General features: G+C 44.4%; 1 protein-coding gene across 1 annotated transcript in view; it reads right to left on the bottom strand.

Moving 5' to 3' along the window:
* LOC139559804 (protein THEM6-like) overlaps positions 1–8,408 on the bottom strand; it is a 19,142-nt gene extending 10,734 nt beyond the window's left edge. The window contains exon 1 of the mRNA XM_071376164.1: positions 8,100–8,408. Within this exon, the coding sequence (XP_071232265.1) occupies positions 8,100–8,101 (2 nt within the window). The 5' untranslated portion in view covers positions 8,102–8,408. The remainder of the gene's footprint in view (positions 1–8,099) is intronic.
* Between the last annotated feature and the right edge of the window lie 16,592 nt (positions 8,409–25,000).

Raw genomic sequence — 25,000 nt, 5'->3', positions numbered from 1 at the left:
GAGAGAGAGAGAGAGACAGAGAGACAGAGAGACAGAGAGAGAGAGAGAGACAGAGAGAGAGACAGAGAGAGAGAGAGACAGAGAGAGAGAGAGACAGAGAGAGAGAGAGAGACAGAGAGAGAGAGAGAGACAGAGAGAGAGAGAGACAGAGAGAGAGACAGAGAGAGAGAGACAGAGAGAGACAGAGAGAGAGAGACAGAGAGAGAGAGACAGAGAGAGACAGAGAGACAGAGAGACAGAGAGAGAGAGAGAGAGAGAGAGAGAGAGAGAGAGAGACAGAGAGAGAGAGACAGAGAGAGAGAGACAGAGAGAGAGAGACAGAGAGAGAGACAGAGAGATGAATAGTTTCAGCAGGGTCACCAGGGTGTAGACAACTACACAGACAGGCCTGGCTGCCTTCATTACATGGGCACATCAGCTATGTGGGGATTTGAAATAAATAAGAACAGGTTCAGCTTGAAAGGTGGTTTAGTAGAAACCTGGTAGGTGAGAATGATTCATGGGCAGGGTTATCTGGAACAGTATGTTCATCTATCGCCCCACAAGTTGGCCGGGATACTGTACACATACCGTGCTGAGGTCTAGAAAATGAGCTGAAACAGCTTTAGCTGAAGATATACTAAAATATATATATAGTTCAGCCTCTTATTGACAGCAAATACATTCAGCAAATAATTTATCCTAGTTTAGATTAGCTCTCAAGAACCCAAGAGGGGTATACCCAGCTTACAGCCGGCCCACCGAGTTCTCAGCTGATGGTACTGATCACAGCTGGCTCACTTGTAGTGGTGTAAAGTATTTAAGTAGTACTTTCAAGTATTTTTACTGAAGTAGTTTATGTGGGTATCTGTACTTGACTATTTATATATTTTGACAACTTTTACTTCACTACATTCCTAAAGAAAATAATGAACTTTTTACTCCTTACATTTTCCTCTCACACCCAAAAGTAACATTTTGAGTGCTTAGCAGGACAGGAAAATGGTCCAATTCACACACTTATCAAGAGAACATCCCTGGTCATCCCTACTGCCTCAGATTTTATTTATTGAACCTTTAGTTGATATGATCTGGTTGACTCACTAAACAGTGTGAGTGTTGGAGCCCCTGGCTATCTGTAAAAAATAAATTAAAACACGAACATTTGAAATGATTTATACTTTTACTTTTGATACCGAAGTATATTTAAAACCAAATACTTTTAGACTTTTACTTAAATAGTATTTTACTGTGTTACTTCACTCGAGTCATTTTCTATTAAGGTATCTTTCCTTTCACTCCAGTATGATAATTTGGTACTTTTCCACCTCTTGTCCCAACGCTCAACACAGACACACACAAAACAGTTTCGGAAACATTTGGACTTTTCATATAAGCAACAAATAATTGTTTAAATACAAAATATTACACTTAGTGTGCGCAGTTTAACAAAGTTGCACCCGGTTGTCACCGGCGTAACGCAATTTCTCTGGGCCCCCCCCTCCCTCCCGTCATTTTCTCATCTTAAGCCTAACACAACGAGGCTATACACGGTGTCGCAATGCTGCCATTTTTAGACAGCTGCCAAGATTGTAATTACTTGTTCAGTAAATAAAGTTTGAAATTCAAACATTGAAAATTTGTTAAATACTTTTTATGCAACATACTGATCAGCTACCAATATATTTATTTGAATATATCATCTAGCTGAACATAATGTTGTTGTGCGTAAAACCAGTCTATTAAAATAATACAGTCAGTCCTCAAAACAGCAGCTGACTAGGGACTGTTTTATTATGCAGTGTATTATCTATAGCTACATACGGTATTTAGCTTCTATTTATAAACCTTTATAAAATATTCCACATCAAATTGCCTAACAATGAGAACAAAGTTGCCTGGAGGATAAATTCAGACACTATTGTTAAACTCAGCAGGTTGTCTGGGTCGACACAAATGGGCTGCAATATTCAAGGTAAATCAAATCAAATCCAACTTGAGACTCCCCTGAAGTCTTTGTTTGTAAATGTTTTCACCGCTGCCTGTAGATCCAGGTTGCGTGTCCAACTCGTCTTTACTGAGTATTTCCCTTCCTGAGACAACGGGCATTACATGTCCACTGCTCTGCACACAATGCATTCTGGGACGCCCCCCTGTAAACGCAATGCATTTTGGGACGCCCCCCTGTAAACGCAATGCATTTTGGGACGCCCCCCTGTAAACGCAATGCATTTTGGAATGCCCCCCTGTAAACGCAATGCATTTTGGGACGCCCCCCTGTAAACTTAATGCATTTTGGGACGCCCCCCTGCAAACGTAATGCATTCTGGGACGCACCCCTGAAACCTAATGCATTCTGGGACGCACCCCTGTAAACGTAATTCACCCCTGTAAACGTAATGCACCCCTGTAAACGTAATGCATTCTGGGATGCACCCCTGTAAATGTAATGCATTCTGGGATGCACCCCTGTAAATGTAATGCATTCTGGGACGCACCCCTCCAAATGTAATGCATCCTGGGACGCACCCCTGCAAACGTAATGCATTCTGGGACGCACCCCTGCAAACGTAATGCATTCTGGGACGCACCCCTGCAAACGTAATGCATTCTGGGACGCACCCCTGCAAACGTAATGCATTCTGGGACGCACCCCTGCAAACGTAATGCATTCTGGGACGCACCCCTGCAAACGTAATGCATTCTGGGACGCACCCCTGCAAACGTAATGCATTCTGGGACGCACCCCTGCAAACGTAATGCATTCTGGGACGCACCCCTGCAAACGTAATGCATTCTGGGATGCACCCCTGCAAACGTAATGCATTCTGGGACGCACCCCTGTAAACGTAATGCATTCTGGGACGCACCCCTGTAAACGTAATGAATTCTGGGACCCACCCCTGTAAACGTAATGCATTCTGGGACCCACCCCTGTAAACGTAATGCATTTTGGGACGCACCCCTGTAAACGTAATGCATTTTGGGACGCACCCCTGTAAACGTAATGCATTCTGGGATGCACCCCTGTAAACGTAATGTATTTTGGAATGCACCCCTGTAAACGTAATGCATTCTGGGATGCACCCCTGTAAACGTAATGCATTCTGGGATGCACCCCTGTAAACGTAATGCATTCTGGGATGCACCCCTGTAAACGTAATGCATTCTGGGATGCACCCCTGTAAACGTAATGCATCCTGGGATGCACCCCTGTAAACATAATGCATTCTGGGATGCACCCCTGTAAACGTAATGCATCCTGGGATGCACCCCTGTAAACATAATGCATTCTGAGATGCACCCCTGTAAACGTAATGCATTCTGGGATGCACCCCTGTAAACGTAATGCATTCTGGGATGCACCCCTGTAAACGTAATGCATTCTGGGATGCACCCCTGTAAACGTAATGCATTCTGAGATGCACCCCTGTAAACGTAATGCATTCTGGGATGCACCCCTGTAAACGTAATGCATTCTGGGATGCACCCCTGTAAACGTAATGCATTCTGAGATGCACCCCTGTAAACGTAATGCATTCTGGGATGCACCCCTGTAAACGTAATGCATTCTGAGATGCACCCCTGTAAACGTCCTTAACCTAATGACGCTCGAATGGAGAAGGACCGTCTCGTTTCAAGCACATTGCCATCGATGTTCACCCTCTTCACCGACTCTCCGAGACAAACTTTGACCTTTCTCAAAAGGAGGACGAGAGAGGATGCAGGAGGTGAGCAAATCTAGTTGATGAAAGGCCCGTCTTCTTCAGTCCGGCCCGAGTCCATCAAAGAACAGAAAGTTACCAAAACCACAGAAGAAAATTCAAAATGTGTTTTTAGACAATGTGTTTTACGGGATAGCTAGCAACTTTTGACCAATTCCTATAAGTGAGGAGTATTGTAATAGTATGTTAAAGGGATACGTCGGGCGTTTGGCAACGAGGCCCTGTATCTACTTCCCCAGAGTCAGATGAACTTGTGGATACCATTTTTTATGTCTCTGTGTATAAAGGAAGTTAGAGGAAGTTTCGCGAGCCATAGTATCAGAGTTCATCTGACTCTGGGTCAGTAGATAAAGGGCCCCATCTGACTCTGGGTCAGTAGATAAAGGGCCTCATCTGACTCTGGGTCAGTAGATAAAGGACCTCATCTGACTCTGGGTCAGTAGATAAAGGGCCTCATCTGACTCTGGGTCAGTAGATAAAGGGCCTCATCTGACTCTGGGTCAGTAGATAAAGGGCCCCATCTGACTCTGGGTCAGTAGATAAAGGACCTCATCTGACTCTGGGTCAGTAGATAAAGGGCCTCATCTGACTCTGGGTCAGTAGATAAAGGGCCTCATCTGACTCTGGGTCAGTAGATAAAGGGCCTCATCTGACTCTGGGTCAGTAGATAAAGGGCCTCATCTGACTCTGGGTCAGTAGATAAAGGGCCTCATCTGACTCTGGGTCAGTAGATAGAGGGCCTCATCTGACTCTGGGTCAGTAGATAAAGGGCCTCATCTGACTCTGGGTCAGTAGATAAAGGGCCTCATCTGACTCTGGGTCAGTAGATAAAGGGCTTCATCTGACTCTGGGTCAGTAGATAAAGGGCCCCATCTGACTCTGGGTCAGTAGATAAAGGGCCTCATCTGACTCTGGGTCAGTAGATAAAGGGCCCCATCTGACTCTGGGTCAGTAGATAAAGGGCCTCATCTGACTCTGGGTCAGTAGATAAAGGGCCTCATCTGACTCTGGGTCAGTAGATAAAGGACCTCATCTGACTCTGGGTCAGTAGATAAAGGGCCTCATCTGACTCTGGGTCAGTAGATAAAGGGCCTCATCTGACTCTGGGTCAGTAGATAAAGGACCTCATCTGGCTCTGGGTCAGTAGATAAAGGACCTCATCTGACTCTGGGTCAGTAGATAAAGGGCCTCATCTGACTCTGGGTCAGTAGATAAAGGGCCCCATCTGACTCTGGGTCAGTAGATAAAGGGCTTCATCTGACTCTGGGTCAGTAGATAAAGGGCCTCATCTGACTCTGGGTCAGTAGATAAAGGGCCTCATCTGACTCTGGGTCAGTAGATAAAGGGCCTCATCTGACTCTGGGTCAGTAGATAAAGGGCCTCATCTGACTCTGGGTCAGTAGATAAAGGACCTCATCTGACTCTGGGTCAGTAGATAAAGGACCTCATCTGACTCTGGGTCAGTAGATAAAGGGCCCCATCTGACTCTGGGTCAGTAGATAAAGGGCCTCATCTGACTCTGGGTCAGTAGATAAAGGGCCTCATCTGACTCTGGGTCAGTAGATAAAGGGCCTCATCTGACTCTGGGTCAGTAGATAAAGGGCCTCATCTGACTCTGGGTCAGTAGATAAAGGGCCCCATCTGACTCTGGGTCAGTAGATAAAGGACCTCATCTGACTCTGGGTCAGTAGATAGAGGGCCTCATCTGACTCTGGGTCAGTAGATAAAGGACCTCATCTGACTCTGGGTCAGTAGATAAAGGACCTCATCTGACTCTGGGTCAGTAGATAAAGGGCCCCATCTGACTCTGGGTCAGTAGATAAAGGGCCTCATCTGACTCTGGGTCAGTAGATAAAGGGCCTCATCTGACTCTGGGTCAGTAGATAAAGGGCCTCATCTGACTCTGGGTCAGTAGATAAAGGGCCTCATCTGACTCTGGGTCAGTAGATAAAGGGCCTCATCTGACTCTGGGTCAGTAGATAAAGGGCCTCATCTGACTCTGGGTCAGTAGATAAAGGGCCTCATCTGACTCTGGGTCAGTAGATAAAGGGCCTCATCTGACTCTGGGTCAGTAGATAAAGGGCCTCATCTGACTCTGGGTCAGTAGATAAAGGGCCTCATCTGACTCTGGGTCAGTAGATAAAGGGCCCCATCTGACTCTGGGTCAGTAGATAAAGGGCCTCATCTGACTCCGGGTCAGTAGATAAAGGGCCCCATCTGACTCTGGGTCAGTAGATAAAGGGCCTCATCTGACTCTGGGTCAGTAGATAAAGGGCCCCATCTGACTCTGGGTCAGTAGATAAAGGGCCTCATCTGACTCTGGGTCAGTAGATAAAGGGCCTCATCTGACTCTGGGTCAGTAGATAGAGGGCCTCATCTGACTCTGGGTCAGTAGATAAAGGGCCCCATCTGACTCTGGGTCAGTAGATAAAGGGCCCCATCTGACTCTGGGTCAGTAGATAAAGGGCCTCATCTGACTCTGGGTCAGTAGATAAAGGGCCTCATCTGACTCTGGGTCAGTAGATAAAGGACCTCATCTGACTCTGGGTCAGTAGATAAAGGGCCTCATCTGACTCTGGGTCAGTAGATAAAGGACCTCATCTGACTCTGGGTCAGTAGATAAAGGGCCTCATCTGACTCTGGGTCAGTAGATAAAGGGCCTCATCTGACTCTGGGTCAGTAGATAAAGGGCCTCATCTGACTCTGGGTCAGTAGATAAAGGGTCTCATTGCCAAAATCCCAAATCATCCCTTTAATAGATAATACACATTAGCTGTTAAGCCAATTATACTTCAGAACTTTTGCCTCCTTTAGTTTCTTGTAATGGCAATGAAATGTGTTATTAGATTGAGGTCACTAGCTACAGTATAGCTTAGCTTTTAGCTAGCTTCTCTGTAAACTAGCTTCACTTGCTAGAAAGTTATAGAAACAAGTTGACGGAAAAGTAACTAAGCAAATGTATTATCAACTGAAACAATATGTTTTTCATGTCTTGAATTTAAAGGTTATATTTTACAATCTCCTAAAATAAAATGTTATCTCTGACGGAAAACAGCTTTGTCAATAGACTAGTATATACCGCTGTTAGTTCCATGATATTACACAAGTCATTCGACGAAGGCGTCTTCTGTACCGGGGAGTTTTGTTAAGAGCCGTGAAGCTTGGTCGGAACATTAACATGCGTCGCTGGCGGTACGGTTTTGGAATCATAAGGACCTCATCTTTCATTAAAAATATATCTATTTAAATAAATAAGGTTAAATTGATACCCACCTTCATATGGTTAGGGTTAGTGTTCCCGGACATATCTCCATGTAAAAGGTGTTTATGGAAGACAGAGTGGACTACCGATGCCAATGAGCTATCTGCGTCTCCTAACACCTGCGTCAACAGGAGAATGATGCCACACAAAAATACTGCTGGCTCCAACAGTGAGAAAACCGGTAAGAGTGTATTTTGCATTTGTGAAATTATTTTTATGTGATAAGAAAATAGATTTTTGCTTCTAGAACCGTACCGCAACTGAGAATCGATTCCCGTTTAGGATGTAGTATTTGTCTGTTTCGGCTTCCAGAGCCGATTGACCTTTAAACAGAACATGTAGTTAGCTACGGTCCTTGGACTAGACGGAGTAACGTTAAGAGACCAGTATTGGGCTAGCCTAATACAGTGGTTCTCAACTGGCTTTTCCTCGGACCCAAATTGAACCAGGTTGTCTGTCGCGATCCATTTTTTTTGGGGGGGGGTGGAAAGCAAAATGCTATGTGGAAAGCTAGATTGATAGTAAAAGTACCAATTACATGACAAGGGAACAACGATTCCACCTATTTCATTGTCAATAATTCAGTTTCGCCCATATACTTGAATGTTAAGCGCACTGGTTTGAGACCACAAATCTACCAAATCCGCTAAATAGTGCTGCTAATAACTGATTGAAGAAAAATAGTTCAGAGGTTAAATTTAAAAAAAGTTTTATCATTTCTACACACTTTCTACCTGCTTTGAGTCATTCAGACTATTGTCTTGGCCATTCACCCTTAATGCCACACATACACATTCCATGTCTCAAGGCTTAAAAATCCTTCTTTAACATGTCTCCTCCCCTTCATCTACACTGATTGAAGTGGATTTAACAGGTGACATCAATAAGGGATCATAGGTTTTACCTAGTCAACCTGTCATGGAAAGAGCAGGTGTTACTAATGTTTTGTACACTCCGTTTGTATTTAAATGGGAACATGTAGATTAGCCTCCCCTCCATAAGTGGCACAGTAGAGATGTTATAGTCTTAAATCTGAATTAGATATGAACACATTTTTAAGCAAACTTTGACATTACATGAGCTCACAGTGGACAGCGCAGACCAACGTTCAAGTTAAGTTGTAACAAACTTACATGACTGTTTTGATCAGAAACTTGTTGGCCGAAATCAGCACTGCGCGTTCAACGTCTTACCCTGAAACTCCGGGCTGCAGTTCTGCTGCCAAACAACTACAGAAATAGATTTGAAGAGCAGATATCTATCAAACTAATCTGTGAAGCGGTCACTCTCCCTCGAGCAATAAACCAGTCTCGTATGGAAATCACAACTTCCCAAGTCAAGTAAACCCTATTCCACGTTTTAAACTAGTTATGTTACGTTTGACACCGGAGCTCCGAGGTCTGCGTCGAAGCAGTTTATTTCGAAGCAGAATTCCTTCTTCTTCGGTGGGGTTTATCAGCGGTTGGCAGCCAACGTTATGGTGTATTACCGCCACCTACTGTACTGGAGTGTGAGACAGGGAGGAACTAAATCCTACCTGCCAGCCCCGTTGCTCTTAAAAAATATAAAATATTTTCGACTCTATCTAATGACGTTCGACTCAATATACTCTTTAAACTAATTTCCTGTATCCCCCTTCTCCCTCATACTAGATTTCAGCCTCTCTCTTTCCCTCTGGTCCCGTGTGGCTCAGTTGGTAGAGCATGGCGCTTGCAACGCCAGGGTTGTGGGTTCATTCCCCACGGGGGGACCAGGATGAATATGTATGAACTTTCCAATTTGTAAGTCGCTCTGGATAAGAGCGTCTGCTAAATGACTTAAATGTAAATGATACTGCCCACACTGTAGCAATACATGCTCCACTGTTTCCTGTCAATAGTCACATCTTCCTTTTGGATGCTTTTCTATCATATTTAAGGTCTTCTTCAACTGGCTGTGTCCCACCCTTCATCTATTGGCTATGTCCCAGCCTTCATCTACTGGCTGTGTCCCACCCTTCATCTATTGGCTGTGTCCCAGCCTTCATCTATTGGCTGTGTCCCAGCCTTCATCTACTGGCTGTGTCCCACCCTTCATCTACTGGCTGTGTCCCACCCTTCATCTATTGGCTGTGTCCCAGTCTTAATCTACTGGCTGTGTCCCGCCCTTCATCTACTGGCTGTGTCCCACCCTTCATCTATTGGCTGTGTCCCACCCTTCATCTATTGGCTGTGTCCCACCCTTCATCTATTGGCTGTGTCCCACCCTTCATCTACTGGCTGTGTCCCACCCTTCATCTACTGGCTGTGTCCCACCCTTAATCTACTGGCTGTGTCCCACCCTTCATCTATTGGCTGTGTCCCACCCTTAATCTACTGGCTGTGTCCCACCCTTCATCTACTGGCTGTGTCCCGCCCTTCATCTACTGGCTGTGTCCCAGCCCTCATCTACTGGCTGTGTCCCGCCCTTCATCTACTGGCTGTGTCCCAGCCCTCATCTACTGGCTGTGTCCCACCCTTCATCTACTGGCTGTGTCCCACCCTTCATCTACTGGCTGTGTCCCACCCTTAATCTACTGGCTGTGTCCCACCCTTAATCTATTGGCTGTGTCCCGCCCTTCATCTACTGGCTGTGTCCCACCCTTCATCTACTGGCTGTGTCCCAGCCCTCATCTACTGGCTTTCATCTACTGGCTGTGTCCCAGCCCTCATCTACTGGCTGTGTCCCACCCTTCATCTACTGGCTGTGTCCCACCCTTCATCTACTGGCTGTGTCCCAGCCTTCATCTACTGACTGTGTCCCACCCTTCATCTACTGGCTGTGTCCCACCCTTCATCTACTGGCTGTGTCCCAGCCCTCATCTACTGGCTTTCATCTACTGGCTGTGTCCCAGCCCTCATCTACTGGCTGTGTCCCACCGTTCATCTTGTAAATATAGCCTCCTCTCTTCTGTCCCTTCCTGCCGTTCTCCCCTCCACAACTTTCCTCTGTACTTTAAATAAATGCCTTCCCTAAGTATCTCTATTCCACTACTCCTGCCATTTCTCCACCATCACTGTCCATATCAGGCTTTTAGCCTCTACCTTGCTCATTGAAACTACCACATCAACATCCCCTCTACTTAGTGCTTGTTTAGCCAGTACATCAACATCCCCACTACTTAGTGCTTGTTTAGCCAGTACATCAACATCCCCACTACTAAGTGCTTGTTTAGCCAGTACATCAACATCCCCACTACTTAGTGCTTGTTTAGCCAGTACATCAACATCCCCACTACTTAGTGCTTGTTAAGCCAGTACATCAACATCCCCACTACTTAGTGCTTGTTTAGCCAGTACATCAACATCCCCTCTACTTAGTGCTTGTTTAGCCAGTACATCAACATCCCCACTACTTAGTGCTTGTTTAGCCAGTACATCAACATCCCCACTACTTAGTGCTTGTTTAGCCAGTACATCAACATCCCCACTACTTAGTGCTTGTTTAGCCAGTACATCAACATCCCCACTACTTAGTGCTTGTTTAGCCAGTACATCAACATCCCCACTACTTAGTGCTTGTTTAGCCAGTACATCAACATCCCCACTACTTAGTACTTGTTTAGCCAGTACATCAACATCCCCACTACTTAGTGCTTGTTCAGCCAGTACATCAACATCCCCACTACTTAGTGCTTGTTTATCCAGTACATCAACATCCCCACTACTTAGTGCTTGTTTAGCCAGTACATCAACATCCCCACTACTTAGTGCTTGTTTAGCCAGTACATCAACATCCCCACTACTTAGTGCTTGTTTAGCCAGTACATCAACATCCCCACTACTTAGTGCTTGTTTAGCCAGTACATCAACATCCCCACTACTTAGTGCTTGTTTAGCCAGTACATCAACATCCCCACTACTTAGTGCTTGTTTAGCCAGTACATCAACATCCCCACTACTTAGTGCTTGTTCAGCCAGTACATCAACATCCCCACTACTTAGTGCTTGTTTATCCAGTACATCAACATCCCCACTACTTAGTGCTTGTTTAGCCAGTACATCAACATCCCCACTACTTAGTGCTTGTTTATCCAGTACATCAACATCCCCACTACTTAGTGCTTGTTTAGCCAGTACATCAACATCCCCTCTACTTAGTGCTTGTTCAGCCAGTACATCAACATCCCCACTACTTAGTGCTTGTTAAGCCAGTACATCAACATCCCCACTACTTAGTGCTTGTTAACCCAGTACATCAACATCCCCACTACTTAGTGCTTGTTTAGCCAGTACATCAACATCCCCACTACTTAGTGCTTGTTAAACCAGTACATCAACATCCCCACTACTTAGTGCTTGTTAACCCAGTACATCAACATCCCCACTACTTAGTGCTTGTTTAGCCAGTACATCAACATCCCCACTACTTAGTGCTTGTTTAGCCAGTACATCAACATCCCCACTACTTAGTACTTGTTAACCCAGTACATCAACATCCCCACTACTTAGTGCTTGTTTAGTCAGTACATAAACATCCCCACTACTTAGTGCTTGTTAAGCCAGTACATCAACATCCCCACTACTTAGTGCTTGTTTAGCCAGTACATCAACATCCCCTCTACTTAGTGCTTGTTTAGCCAGTACATCAACATCCCCACTACTTAGTGCTTGTTCAGCCAGTACATCAACATCCCCACTACTTAGTGCTTGTTTAGCCAGTACATCAACATCCCCACTACTTAGTGCTTGTTTAGTCAGTACATCAACATCCCCACTACTTAGTGCTTGTTAAGCCAGTACATCAACATCCCCACTACTTAGTGCTTGTTTAGCCAGTACATCAACATCCCCTCTACTTAGTGCTTGTTTAGCCAGTACATCAACATCCCCACTACTTAGTGCTTGTTAAGCCAGTACATCAACATCCCCACTACTTAGTGCTTGTTTAGCCAGTACATCAACATCCCCTCTACTTAGTGCTTGTTTAGCCAGTACATCAACATCCCCACTACTTAGTGCTTGTTCAGCCAGTACATCAACATCCCCACTACTTAGTGCTTGTTCAGCCAGTACATCAACATCCCCACTACTTAGTGCTTGTTTAGCCAGTACATCAACATCCCCACTACTTAGTGCTTGTTTAGCCAGTACATCAACCTCCCCACTACTTAGTGCTTGTTTAGCCAGTACATCAACATCCCCACTACTTAGTGCTTGTTTAGCCAGTACATCAACATCCCCACTACTTAGTGCTTGTTAACCCAGTACATCAACATCCCCACTACTAAGTGCTTGTTTAGCCAGTACATCAACATCCCCACTACTTAGTGCTTGTTTAGCCAGTACATCAACATCCCCACTACTTAGTGCTTGTTTAGCCAGTACATCAACATCCCCACTACTTAGTGCTTGTTTATCCAGTACATCAACATCCCCACTACTTAGTGCTTGTTTAGCCAGTACATCAACATCCCCACTACTTAGTGCTTGTTTAGCCAGTACATCAACATCCCCACTACTTAGTGCTTGTTTAGCCAGTACATCAACATCCCCACTACTTAGTGCTTGTTCAGCCAGTACATCAACATCCCCACTACTTAGTGCTTGTTTAGCCAGTACATCAACATCCCCACTACTTAGTGCTTGTTTAGCCAGTACATCAACATCCCCACTACTTAGTGCTTGTTTAGCCAGTACATCAACATCCCCACTACTTAGTGCTTGTTTATCCAGTACATCAACATCCCCACTACTTAGTGCTTGTTTAGCCAGTACATCAACATCCCCACTACTTAGTGCTTGTTTATCCAGTACATCAACATCCCCACTACTTAGTGCTTGTTAACCCAGTACATCAACATCCCCACTACTTAGTGCTTGTTTATCCAGTACATCAACATCCCCACTACTTAGTGCTTGTTTATCCAGTACATCAACATCCCCACTACTTAGTGCTTGTTTAGCCAGTACATCAACATCCCCACTACTAAGTGCTTGTTTAGCCAGTACATCAACATCCCCACTACTTAGTGCTTGTTTAGCCAGTACATCAACATCCCCACTACTTAGTGCTTGTTTAGCCAGTACATCAACATCCCCACTACTTAGTGCTTGTTCAGCCAGTACATCAACATCCCCACTACTTAGTGCTTGTTTAGCCAGTACATCAACATCCCCACTACTTAGTGCTTGTTTAGCCACTACATCAACATCCCCACTACTTAGTGCTTGTTTAGCCAGTACATCAACATCCCCACTACTTAGTGCTTGTTTAGCCAGTACATCAACATCCCCACTACTTAGTGCTTGTTTAGCCAGTACATCAACATCCCCACTACTTAGTGCTTGTTTATCCAGTACATCAACATCCCCACTACTTAGTGCTTGTTTAGCCAGTACATCAAAATCCCCACTACTTAGTGCTTGTTTAGCCAGTACATCAACATCCCCACTACTTAGTGCTTGTTTAGCCAGTACATCAACATCCCCACTACTTAGTGCTTGTTTAGCCAGTACATCAACATCCCCACTACTTAGTGCTTGTTTAGCCAGTACATCAACATCCCCACTACTTAGTGCTTGTTCAGCCAGTACATCAACATCCCCACTACTTAGTGCTTGTTCAGCCAGTACATCAACATCCCCACTACTTAGTGCTTGTTAACCCAGTACATCAACATCCCCACTACTTAGTGCTTGTTTAGCCAGTACATCAACATCCCCACTACTTAGTGCTTGTTTAGCCAGTACATCAACATCCCCTCTACTTAGTGCTTGTTAACCCAGTACATCAACATCCCCACTACTTAGTGCTTGTTTAGTCAGTACATCAACATCCCCACTACTTAGTGCTTGTTAACCCAGTACATCAACATCCCCACTACTTAGTGCTTGTTTAGCCAGTACATCAACATCCCCACTACTTAGTGCTTGTTTAGCCAGTACATCAACATCCCCACTACTTAGTGCTTGTTTAGCCAGTACATCAACATCCCCACTACTTAGTGCTTGTTAACCCAGTACATCAACATCCCCACTACTTAGTGCTTGTTAAGCCAGTACATCAACATCCCCACTACTTAGTGCTTGTTTAGCCAGTACATCAACATCCCCACTACTTAGTGCTTGTTAAGCCAGTACATCAACATCCCCACTACTTAGTGCTTGTTAACCCAGTACATCAACATCCCCACTACTTAGTGCTTGTTAAGCCAGTACATCAACATCCCCACTACTTAGTGCTTGTTTAGCCAGTACATCAACATCCCCACTACTTAGTGCTTGTTTAGCCAGTACATCAACATCCCCACTACTTAGTGCTTGTTTAGCCAGTACATCAACATCCCCACTACTTAGTGCTTGTTCAGCCAGTACATCAACATCCCCACTACTTAGTGCTTGTTTAGCCAGTACATCAACATCCCAACTACTTAGTGCTTGTTTAGCCAGTACATCAACATCCCCACTACTTAGTGCTTGTTTATCCAGTACATCAACATCCCCACTACTTAGTGCTTGTTTAGCCAGTACATCAACATCCCCACTACTTAGTGCTTGTTTATCCAGTACATCAACATCCCCACTACTTAGTGCTTGTTAACCCAGTACATCAACATCCCCACTACTTAGTGCTTGTTTATCCAGTACATCAACATCCCCACTACTTAGTGCTTGTTTATCCAGTACATCAACATCCCCACTACTTAGTGCTTGTTTAGCCAGTACATCAACATCCCCACTACTAAGTGCTTGTTTAGCCAGTACATCAACATCCCCACTACTTAGTGCTTGTTTAGCCAGTACATCAACATCCCCATTACTTAGTGCTTGTTTAGCCAGTACATCAACATCCCCACTACTTAGTGCTTGTTCAGCCAGTACATCAACATCCCCACTACTTAGTGCTTGTTTAGCCAGTACATCAACATCCCCACTACTTAGTGCTTGTTTAGCCAGTACATCAACATCCCCACTACTTAGTGCTTGTTTAGCCAGTACATCAACATCCCCACTACTTAGTGCTTGTTTAGCCAGTACATCAACATCCCCACTACTTAGTGCTTGTTTAGCCAGTACATCAACATCCCCACTACTTAGTGCTTGTTTATCCAGTACATCAACATCCCCACTACTTAGTGCTTGTTTAGCCAGTACATCAACATCCCCACTACTTAGTGCTTGTTTAGCCAGTACATCAACATCCCCACTACTTAGTGCTTGTTTAGCCAGTACATCAACATCCCCACTACTTAGTGCTTGTTTAGCCACTACATCAACATCCCCACTACTTAGTGCTTGTTTAGCCAGTACATCAACATCCCCACTACTTAGTGCTTGTTTAGCCAGTACATCAACATCCCCACTACTTAGTGCTTGTTTAGCCAGTACATCAACATCCCCACTACTTAGTGCTTGTTTATCCAGTACATCAACATCCCCACTACTTAGTGCTTGTTTAGCCAGTACATCAACATCCCCACTACTTAGTGCTTGTTTAGCCAGTACATCAACATCCCCACTACTTAGTGCTTGTTTAGCCAGTACATCAACATCCCCACTACTTAGTGCTTGTTTATCCAGTACATCAAAATCCCCACTACTTAGTGCTTGTTTAGCCAGTACATCAACATCCCCACTACTTAGTGCTTGTTTAGCCAGTACATCAACATCCCCACTACTTAGTGCTTGTTTAGCCAGTACATCAACATCCCCACTACTTAGTGCTTGTTTAGCCAGTACATCAACATCCCCACTACTTAGTGCTTGTTCAGCCAGTACATCAACATCCCCACTACTTAGTGCTTGTTCAGCCAGTACATCAACATCCCCACTACTTAGTGCTTGTTAACCCAGTACATCAACATCCCCACTACTTAGTGCTTGTTTAGCCAGTACATCAACATCCCCACTACTTAGTGCTTGTTTAGCCAGTACATCAACATCCCCTCTACTTAGTGCTTGTTAACCCAGTACATCAACATCCCCACTACTTAGTGCTTGTTTAGTCAGTACATCAACATCCCCACTACTTAGTGCTTGTTAACCCAGTACATCAACATCCCCACTACTTAGTGCTTGTTTAGCCAGTACATCAACATCCCCACTACTTAGTGCTTGTTTAGCCAGTACATCAACATCCCCACTACTTAGTGCTTGTTTAGCCAGTACATCAACATCCCCACTACTTAGTGCTTGTTAACCCAGTACATCAACATCCCCACTACTTAGTGCTTGTTAAGCCAGTACATCAACATCCCCACTACTTAGTGCTTGTTTAGCCAGTACATCAACATCCCCACTACTTAGTGCTTGTTAAGCCAGTACATCAACATCCCCACTACTTAGTGCTTGTTAACCCAGTACATCAACATCCCCACTACTTAGTGCTTGTTAAGCCAGTACATCAACATCCCCACTACTTAGTGCTTGTTTAGCCAGTACATCAACATCCCCACTACTTAGTGCTTGTTTAGCCAGTACATCAACATCCCCACTACTTAGTGCTTGTTTAGCCAGTACATCAACATCCCCACTACTTAGTGCTTGTTCAGCCAGTACATCAACATCCCCACTACTTAGTGCTTGTTTAGCCAGTACATCAACATCCCAACTACTTAGTGCTTGTTTAGCCAGTACATCAACATCCCCACTACTTAGTGCTTGTTTATCCAGTACATCAACATCCCCACTACTTAGTGCTTGTTTAGCCAGTACATCAACATCCCCACTACTTAGTGCTTGTTTATCCAGTACATCAACATCCCCACTACTTAGTGCTTGTTAACCCAGTACATCAACATCCCCACTACTTAGTGCTTGTTTATCCAGTACATCAACATCCCCACTACTTAGTGCTTGTTTATCCAGTACATCAACATCCCCACTACTTAGTGCTTGTTTAGCCAGTACATCAACATCCCCACTACTAAGTGCTTGTTTAGCCAGTACATCAACATCCCCACTACTTAGTGCTTGTTTAGCCAGTACATCAACATCCCCATTACTTAGTGCTTGTTTAGCCAGTACATCAACATCCCCACTACTTAGTGCTTGTTCAGCCAGTACATCAACATCCCCACTACTTAGTGCTTGTTTAGCCAGTACATCAACATCCCCACTACTTAGTGCTTGTTTAGCCAGTACATCAACATCCCCACTACTTAGTGCTTGTTTAGCCAGTACATCAACATCCCCACTACTTAGTGCTTGTTTAGCCAGTACATCAACATCCCCACTACTTAGTGCTTGTTTAGCCAGTACATCAACATCCCCACTACTTAGTGCTTGTTTATCCAGTACATCAACATCCCCACTACTTAGTGCTTGTTTAGCCAGTACATCAACATCCCCACTACTTAGTGCTTGTTTAGCCAGTACATCAACATCCCCACTACTTAGTGCTTGTTTAGCCAGTACATCAACATCCCCACTACTTAGTGCTTGTTTATCCAGTACATCAACATCCCCACTACTTAGTGCTTGTTTAGCCAGTACATCAACATCCCCACTACTTAGTGCTTGTTTAGCCAGTACATCAACATCCCCACTACTTAGTGCTTGTTTAGCCAGTACATCAACATCCCCACTACTTAGTGCTTGTTTAGCCAGTACATCAACATCCCCACTACTTAGTGCTTGTTCAGCCAGTACATCAACATCCCCACTACTTAGTGCTTGTTCAGCCAGTACATCAACATCCCCACTACTTAGTGCTTGTTAACCCAGTACATCAACATCCCCACTACTTAGTGCTTGTTTAGCCAGTATATCAACATCCCCACTACTTAGTGCTTGTTTAGCCAGTACATCAACATCCCCTCTACTTAGTGCTTGTTAACCCAGTACATCAACATCCCCACTACTTAGTGCTTGTTTAGCCAGTACATCAACATCCCCACTACTTAGTGCTTGTTTAGCCAGTACATCAACATCCCCACTACTTAGTGCTTGTTTAGCCAGTACATCAACATCCCCACTACTTAGTGCTTGTTTAGCCAGTACATCAACATCCCCACTACTTAGTGCTTGTTTATCCAGTACATCAACATCCCCACTACTTAGTGCTTGTTTAGCCAGTACATCAACATCCCCACTACTTAGTGCTTGTTTAGCCAGTACATCAACATCCCCACTACTTAGTGCTTGTTTAGCCAGTACATCAACATCCCCACTACTTAGTGCTTGTTTAGCCAGTACATCAACATCCCCACTACTTAGTGCTTGTTCAGCCAGTACATCAACATCCCCACTACTTAGTGCTTGTTCAGCCAGTACATCAACATCCCCACTACTTAGTGCTTGTTAACCCAGTACATCAACATCCCCACTACTTAGTGCTTGTTTAGCCAGTACATCAACATCCCCACTACTTAGTGCTTGTTCAGCCAGTACATCAACATCCCCACTACTTAGTGCTTGTTAACCCAGTACATCAACATCCCCACTACTTAGTGCTTGTTTAGCCAGTACATCAACATCCCCACTACTTAGTGCTTGTTTAGCCAGTACATCAACATCCCCACTACTTAGTGCTTGTTTAGCCAGTACATCAACATCCCCACTACTTAGTGCTTGTTTAGCCAGTACATCAACATCCCCACTACTTAGTGCTTGTTAACCCAGTACATCAACATCCCCACTACTTAGTGCTTGTTAAGCCAGTACATCAACATCCCCACTACTTAGTGCTTGTTTAGCCAGTACATCAACATCCCCACTACTTAGTGCTTGTTAAGCCAGTACATCAACATCCCCACTACTTAGTGCTTGTTAACCCAGTACATCAACATCCCCACTACTTAGTGCTTGTTAAGCCAGTACATCAACATCCCCACTACTTAGTGCTTGTTTAGCCAGCACATCAACATCCCCACTACTTAGTGCTTGTTCAGCCAGTACATCAACATCCCCACTACTTAGTGCTTGTTTAGTCAGTACATCAACATCCCCACTACTTAGTGCTTGTTAACCCAGTACATCAACATCCCCACTACTTAGTGCTTGTTTAGCCAGTACATCAACATCCCCACTACTTAGTGCTTGTTAAGCCAGTACATCAACATCCCCACTACTAAGTGCTTGTTCAGCCAGTACATCAACATCCCCACTACTTAGTGCTTGTTCAGCCAGTACATCAACATCCCCACTACTTAGTGCTTGTTTAGCCAGTACATCAACATCCCCACTACTTAGTGCTTGTTTAGCCAGTACATCAACATCCCCACTACTTAGTGCTTGTTTAGCCAGTACATCAACATCCCCTCTACTTAGTGCTTGTTTAGCCAGTACATCAACATCCCCACTACTTAGTGCTTGTTTAGCCAGTACATCAACATCCCCTCTACTTAGTGCTTGTTTAGCCAGTACATCAACATCCCCTCTACTTAGTGCTTGTTTAGCCAGTACATCAACATCCCCACTACTTAGTGCTTGTTAACCCAGTACATCAACATCCCCACTACTTAGTGCTTGTTTAGTCAGTACATCAACATCCCCACTACTTAGTGCTTGTTTAGCCAGTACATCAACATCCCCACTACTTAGTGCTTGTTTAGCCAGTACATCAACATCCCCTCTACTTAGTGCTTGTTTAGCCAGTACATCAACATCCCCTCTACTTAGTGCTTGTTTAGCCAGTACATCAACATCCCCACTACTTAGTGCTTGTTAACCCAGTACATCAACATCCCCACTACTTAGTGCTTGTTTAGTCAGTACATCAACATCCCCACTACTTTGTGCTTGTTTAGCCAGTACATCAACATCCCCACTACTTAGTGCTTGTTTAGCCAGTACATCAACATCCCCACTACTTAGTGCTTGTTAAGCCAGTACATCAACATCCCCACTACTTAGTGCTTGTTAACCCAGTACATCAACATCCCCACTACTTAGTGCTTGTTTAGTCAGTACATCAACATCCCCACTACTTAGTGCTTGTTTAGCCAGTACATCAACATCCCCACTACTTAGTGCTTGTTCAGCCAGTACATCCACATCCCCACTACTTAGTGCTTGTTTAGCCAGTACATCAACATCCCCACTACTTAGTGCTTGTTCAGCCAGTACATCAACATCCCCACTACTTAGTGCTTGTTTAGCCAGTACATCAACATCCCCTCTACTTAGTGCTTGTTAACCCAGTACATCAACATCCCCTCTACTTAGTGCTTGTTTAGCCAGTACATCAACATCCCCACTACTTAGTGCTTGTTTAGTCAGTACATCAACATCCCCACTACTTATTGCTTGTTCAGCCAGTACATCAACATCCCCACTACTTAGTGCTTGTTTAGCCAGTACATCAACATCCCCACTACTTAGTGCTTGTTTAGCCAGTACATCAACATCCCCACTACTTAGTGCTTGTTTAGCCAGTACATCAACATCCCCACTACTTAGTGCTTGTTTAGCCAGTACATCAACATCCCCTCTACTTAGTGCTTGTTCAGCCAGTACATCAACATCCCCACTACTTAGTGCTTGTTTAGCCAGTACATCAACATCCCCACTACTTAGTGCTTGTTTAGCCAGTACATCAACATCCCCACTACTTAGTGCTTGTTTAGCCAGTACATCAACATCCCCACTACTTAGTGCTTGTTTAGCCAGTACATCAACATCCCCACTACTTAGTGCTTGTTTATCCAGTACATCAACATCCCCACTACTTAGTGCTTGTTTAGCCAGTACATCAACATCCCCACTACTTAGTGCTTGTTTAGCCAGTACATCAACATCCCCACTACTTAGTGCTTGTTTAGCCAGTACATCAACATCCCCACTACTTAGTGCTTGTTTATCCAGTACATCAACATCCCCACTACTTAGTGCTTGTTTAGCCAGTACATCAACATCCCCACTACTTAGTGCTTGTTTAGCCAGTACATCAACATCCCCACTACTTAGTGCTTGTTTAGCCAGTACATCAACATCCCCACTACTTAGTGCTTGTTTAGCCAGTACATCAACATCCCCACTACTTAGTGCTTGTTCAGCCAGTACATCAACATCCCCACTACTTAGTGCTTGTTCAGCCAGTACATCAACATCCCCACTACTTAGTGCTTGTTAACCCAGTACATCAACATCCCCACTACTTAGTGCTTGTTTAGCCAGTACATCAACATCCCCACTACTTAGTGCTTGTTTAGCCAGTACATCAACATCCCCTCTACTTAGTGCTTGTTAACCCAGTACATCAACATCCCCACTACTTAGTGCTTGTTTAGCCAGTACATCAACATCCCCACTACTTAGTGCTTGTTTAGCCAGTACATCAACATCCCCACTACTTAGTGCTTGTTTAGCCAGTACATCAACATCCCCACTACTTAGTGCTTGTTTAGCCAGTACATCAACATCCCCACTACTTAGTGCTTGTTTATCCAGTACATCAACATCCCCACTACTTAGTGCTTGTTTAGCCAGTACATCAACATCCCCACTACTTAGTGCTTGTTTAGCCAGTACATCAACATCCCCACTACTTAGTGCTTGTTTAGCCAGTACATCAACATCCCCACTACTTAGTGCTTGTTTAGCCAGTACATCAACATCCCCACTACTTAGTGCTTGTTCAGCCAGTACATCAACATCCCCACTACTTAGTGCTTGTTCAGCCAGTACATCAACATCCCCACTACTTAGTGCTTGTTAACCCAGTACATCAACATCCCCACTACTTAGTGCTTGTTTAGCCAGTACATCAACATCCCCACTACTTAGTGCTTGTTCAGCCAGTACATCAACATCCCCACTACTTAGTGCTTGTTAACCCAGTACATCAACATCCCCACTACTTAGTGCTTGTTTAGCCAGTACATCAACATCCCCACTACTTAGTGCTTGTTTAGCCAGTACATCAACATCCCCACTACTTAGTGCTTGTTTAGCCAGTACATCAACATCCCCACTACTTAGTGCTTGTTTAGCCAGTACATCAACATCCCCACTACTTAGTGCTTGTTAACCCAGTACATCAACATCCCCACTACTTAGTGCTTGTTAAGCCAGTACATCAACATCCCCACTACTTAGTGCTTGTTTAGCCAGTACATCAACATCCCCACTACTTAGTGCTTGTTAAGCCAGTACATCAACATCCCCACTACTTAGTGCTTGTTAACCCAGTACATCAACATCCCCACTACTTAGTGCTTGTTAAGCCAGTACATCAACATCCCCACTACTTAGTGCTTGTTTAGCCAGTACATCAACATCCCCACTACTTAGTGCTTGTTCAGCCAGTACATCAACATCCCCACTACTTAGTGCTTGTTTAGTCAGTACATCAACATCCCCACTACTTAGTGCTTGTTAACCCAGTACATCAACATCCCCACTACTTAGTGCTTGTTTAGCCAGTACATCAACATCCCCACTACTTAGTGCTTGTTAAGCCAGTACATCAACATCCCCACTACTAAGTGCTTGTTCAGCCAGTACATCAACATCCCCACTACTTAGTGCTTGTTCAGCCAGTACATCAACATCCCCACTACTTAGTGCTTGTTTAGCCAGTACATCAACATCCCCACTACTTAGTGCTTGTTTAGCCAGTACATCAACATCCCCACTACTTAGTGCTTGTTTAGCCAGTACATCAACATCCCCTCTACTTAGTGCTTGTTTAGCCAGTACATCAACATCCCCACTACTTAGTGCTTGTTTAGCCAGTACATCAACATCCCCTCTACTTAGTGCTTGTTTAGCCAGTACATCAACATCCCCTCTACTTAGTGCTTGTTTAGCCAGTACATCAACATCCCCACTACTTAGTGCTTGTTAACCCAGTACATCAACATCCCCACTACTTAGTGCTTGTTTAGTCAGTACATCAACATCCCCACTACTTAGTGCTTGTTTAGCCAGTACATCAACATCCCCACTACTTAGTGCTTGTTTAGCCAGTACATCAACATCCCCTCTACTTAGTGCTTGTTTAGCCAGTACATCAACATCCCCTCTACTTAGTGCTTGTTTAGCCAGTACATCAACATCCCCACTACTTAGTGCTTGTTAACCCAGTACATCAACATCCCCACTACTTAGTGCTTGTTTAGTCAGTACATCAACATCCCCACTACTTTGTGCTTGTTTAGCCAGTACATCAACATCCCCACTACTTAGTGCTTGTTTAGCCAGTACATCAACATCCCCACTACTTAGTGCTTGTTAAGCCAGTACATCAACATCCCCACTACTTAGTGCTTGTTAACCCAGTACATCAACATCCCCACTACTTAGTGCTTGTTTAGTCAGTACATCAACATCCCCACAACTTAGTGCTTGTTTAGCCAGTACATCAACATCCCCACTACTTAGTGCTTGTTCAGCCAGTACATCAACATCCCCACTACTTAGTGCTTGTTTAGCCAGTACATCAACATCCCCACTACTTAGTGCTTGTTCAGCCAGTACATCAACATCCCCACTACTTAGTGCTTGTTTAGCCAGTACATCAACATCCCCTCTACTTAGTGCTTGTTAACCCAGTACATCAACATCCCCTCTACTTAGTGCTTGTTTAGCCAGTACATCAACATCCCCACTACTTAGTGCTTGTTTAGTCAGTACATCAACATCCCCACTACTTATTGCTTGTTCAGCCAGTACATCAACATCCCCACTACTTAGTGCTTGTTTAGTCAGTACATCAACATCCCCACTACTTAGTGCTTGTTTAGCCAGTACATCAACATCCCCACTACTTAGTGCTTGTTTAGCCAGTACATCAACATCCCCACTACTTAGTGCTTGTTTAGCCAGTACATCAACATCCCCACTACTTAGTGCTTGTTTAGCCAGTACATCAACATCCCCACTACTTAGTGCTTGTTTAGCCAGTACATCAACATCCCCACTACTTAGTGCTTGTTTAGCCAGTACATCAACATCCCCACTACTTAGTGCTTGTTAACCCAGTACATCAACATCCCCACTACTAAGTGCTTGTTTAGCCAGTACATCAACATCCCCACTACTTAGTGCTTGTTAACCCAGTACATCAACATCCCCACTACTAAGTGCTTGTTTAGCCAGTACATCAACATCCCCACTACTTAGTGCTTGTTTAGCCAGTACATCAACATCCCCACTACTTAGTGCTTGTTTAGCCAGTACATCAACATCCCCACTACTTAGTGCTTGTTTAGCCAGTACATCAACATCTCCACTACTTAGTGCTTGTTTAGCCAGTACATCAACATCCCCACTACTTAGTGCTTGTTAACCCAGTACATCAACATCCCCACTACTTAGTGCTTGTTCAGCCAGTACATCAACATCCCCACTACTAAGTGCTTGTTTAGCCAGTACATCAACATCCCCACTACTTAGTGCTTGTTCAGCCAGTACATCAACATCCCCACTACTAAGTGCTTGTTCAGCCAGTACATCAACATCCCCACTACTTAGTGCTTGTTTATCCAGTACATCAACATCCCCACTACTTAGTGCTTGTTTAGCCAGTACATCAACATCCCCACTACTTAGTGCTTGTTCAGCCAGTACATCAACATCCCCACTACTTAGTGCTTGTTTAGCCAGTACATCAACTGCCTTGTTCCCCTCCACTCCCACATGAGCTGGGACCCATGTAAATATGATCTGTATACCCATTTGTTTACTCCTGCCATGGGTTTGTAGCACCTCATAAAGCAGGTCTTGTCTGATACATTATATAAAGGACTGAAGACTCCTTAACACTGCACATGAATCAAGGTCTTGTCTGATACATGATATAAAGGACTGGAGACTCCTTAACACTGCACATGAATCAGGTCTTGTCTGCTACATGATATAAAGGACTGAAGACTCCTTAACACTGCACAGAGCAAATACCTTCCTCCACCCACTGCAAGGCCAACAGTACGGCCATCAGCTCCGCCATATATACAGTCAGATGATCTGTAATACGTTTCCTGACTCTCACCCCACATGCCTGCACTACACATGCTGACCCAGTATGTCCTGTCATTGGATCTTTTGAACCATCTGTGTAAATGGACACAACATCCTGACACACAACATCCTGACACACAATATCCAGACGTCTCTTAAACCAATCAGAT

This window comes from Salvelinus alpinus, chromosome 30 (genome assembly GCF_045679555.1).
Source record: "Salvelinus alpinus chromosome 30, SLU_Salpinus.1, whole genome shotgun sequence".
Classification (NCBI taxonomy): domain Eukaryota; kingdom Metazoa; phylum Chordata; class Actinopteri; order Salmoniformes; family Salmonidae; genus Salvelinus; species Salvelinus alpinus.
The sequence above is the reverse complement of the archived record's forward strand: the minus strand, read 5'-3'. Positions and strand labels throughout refer to the sequence as shown.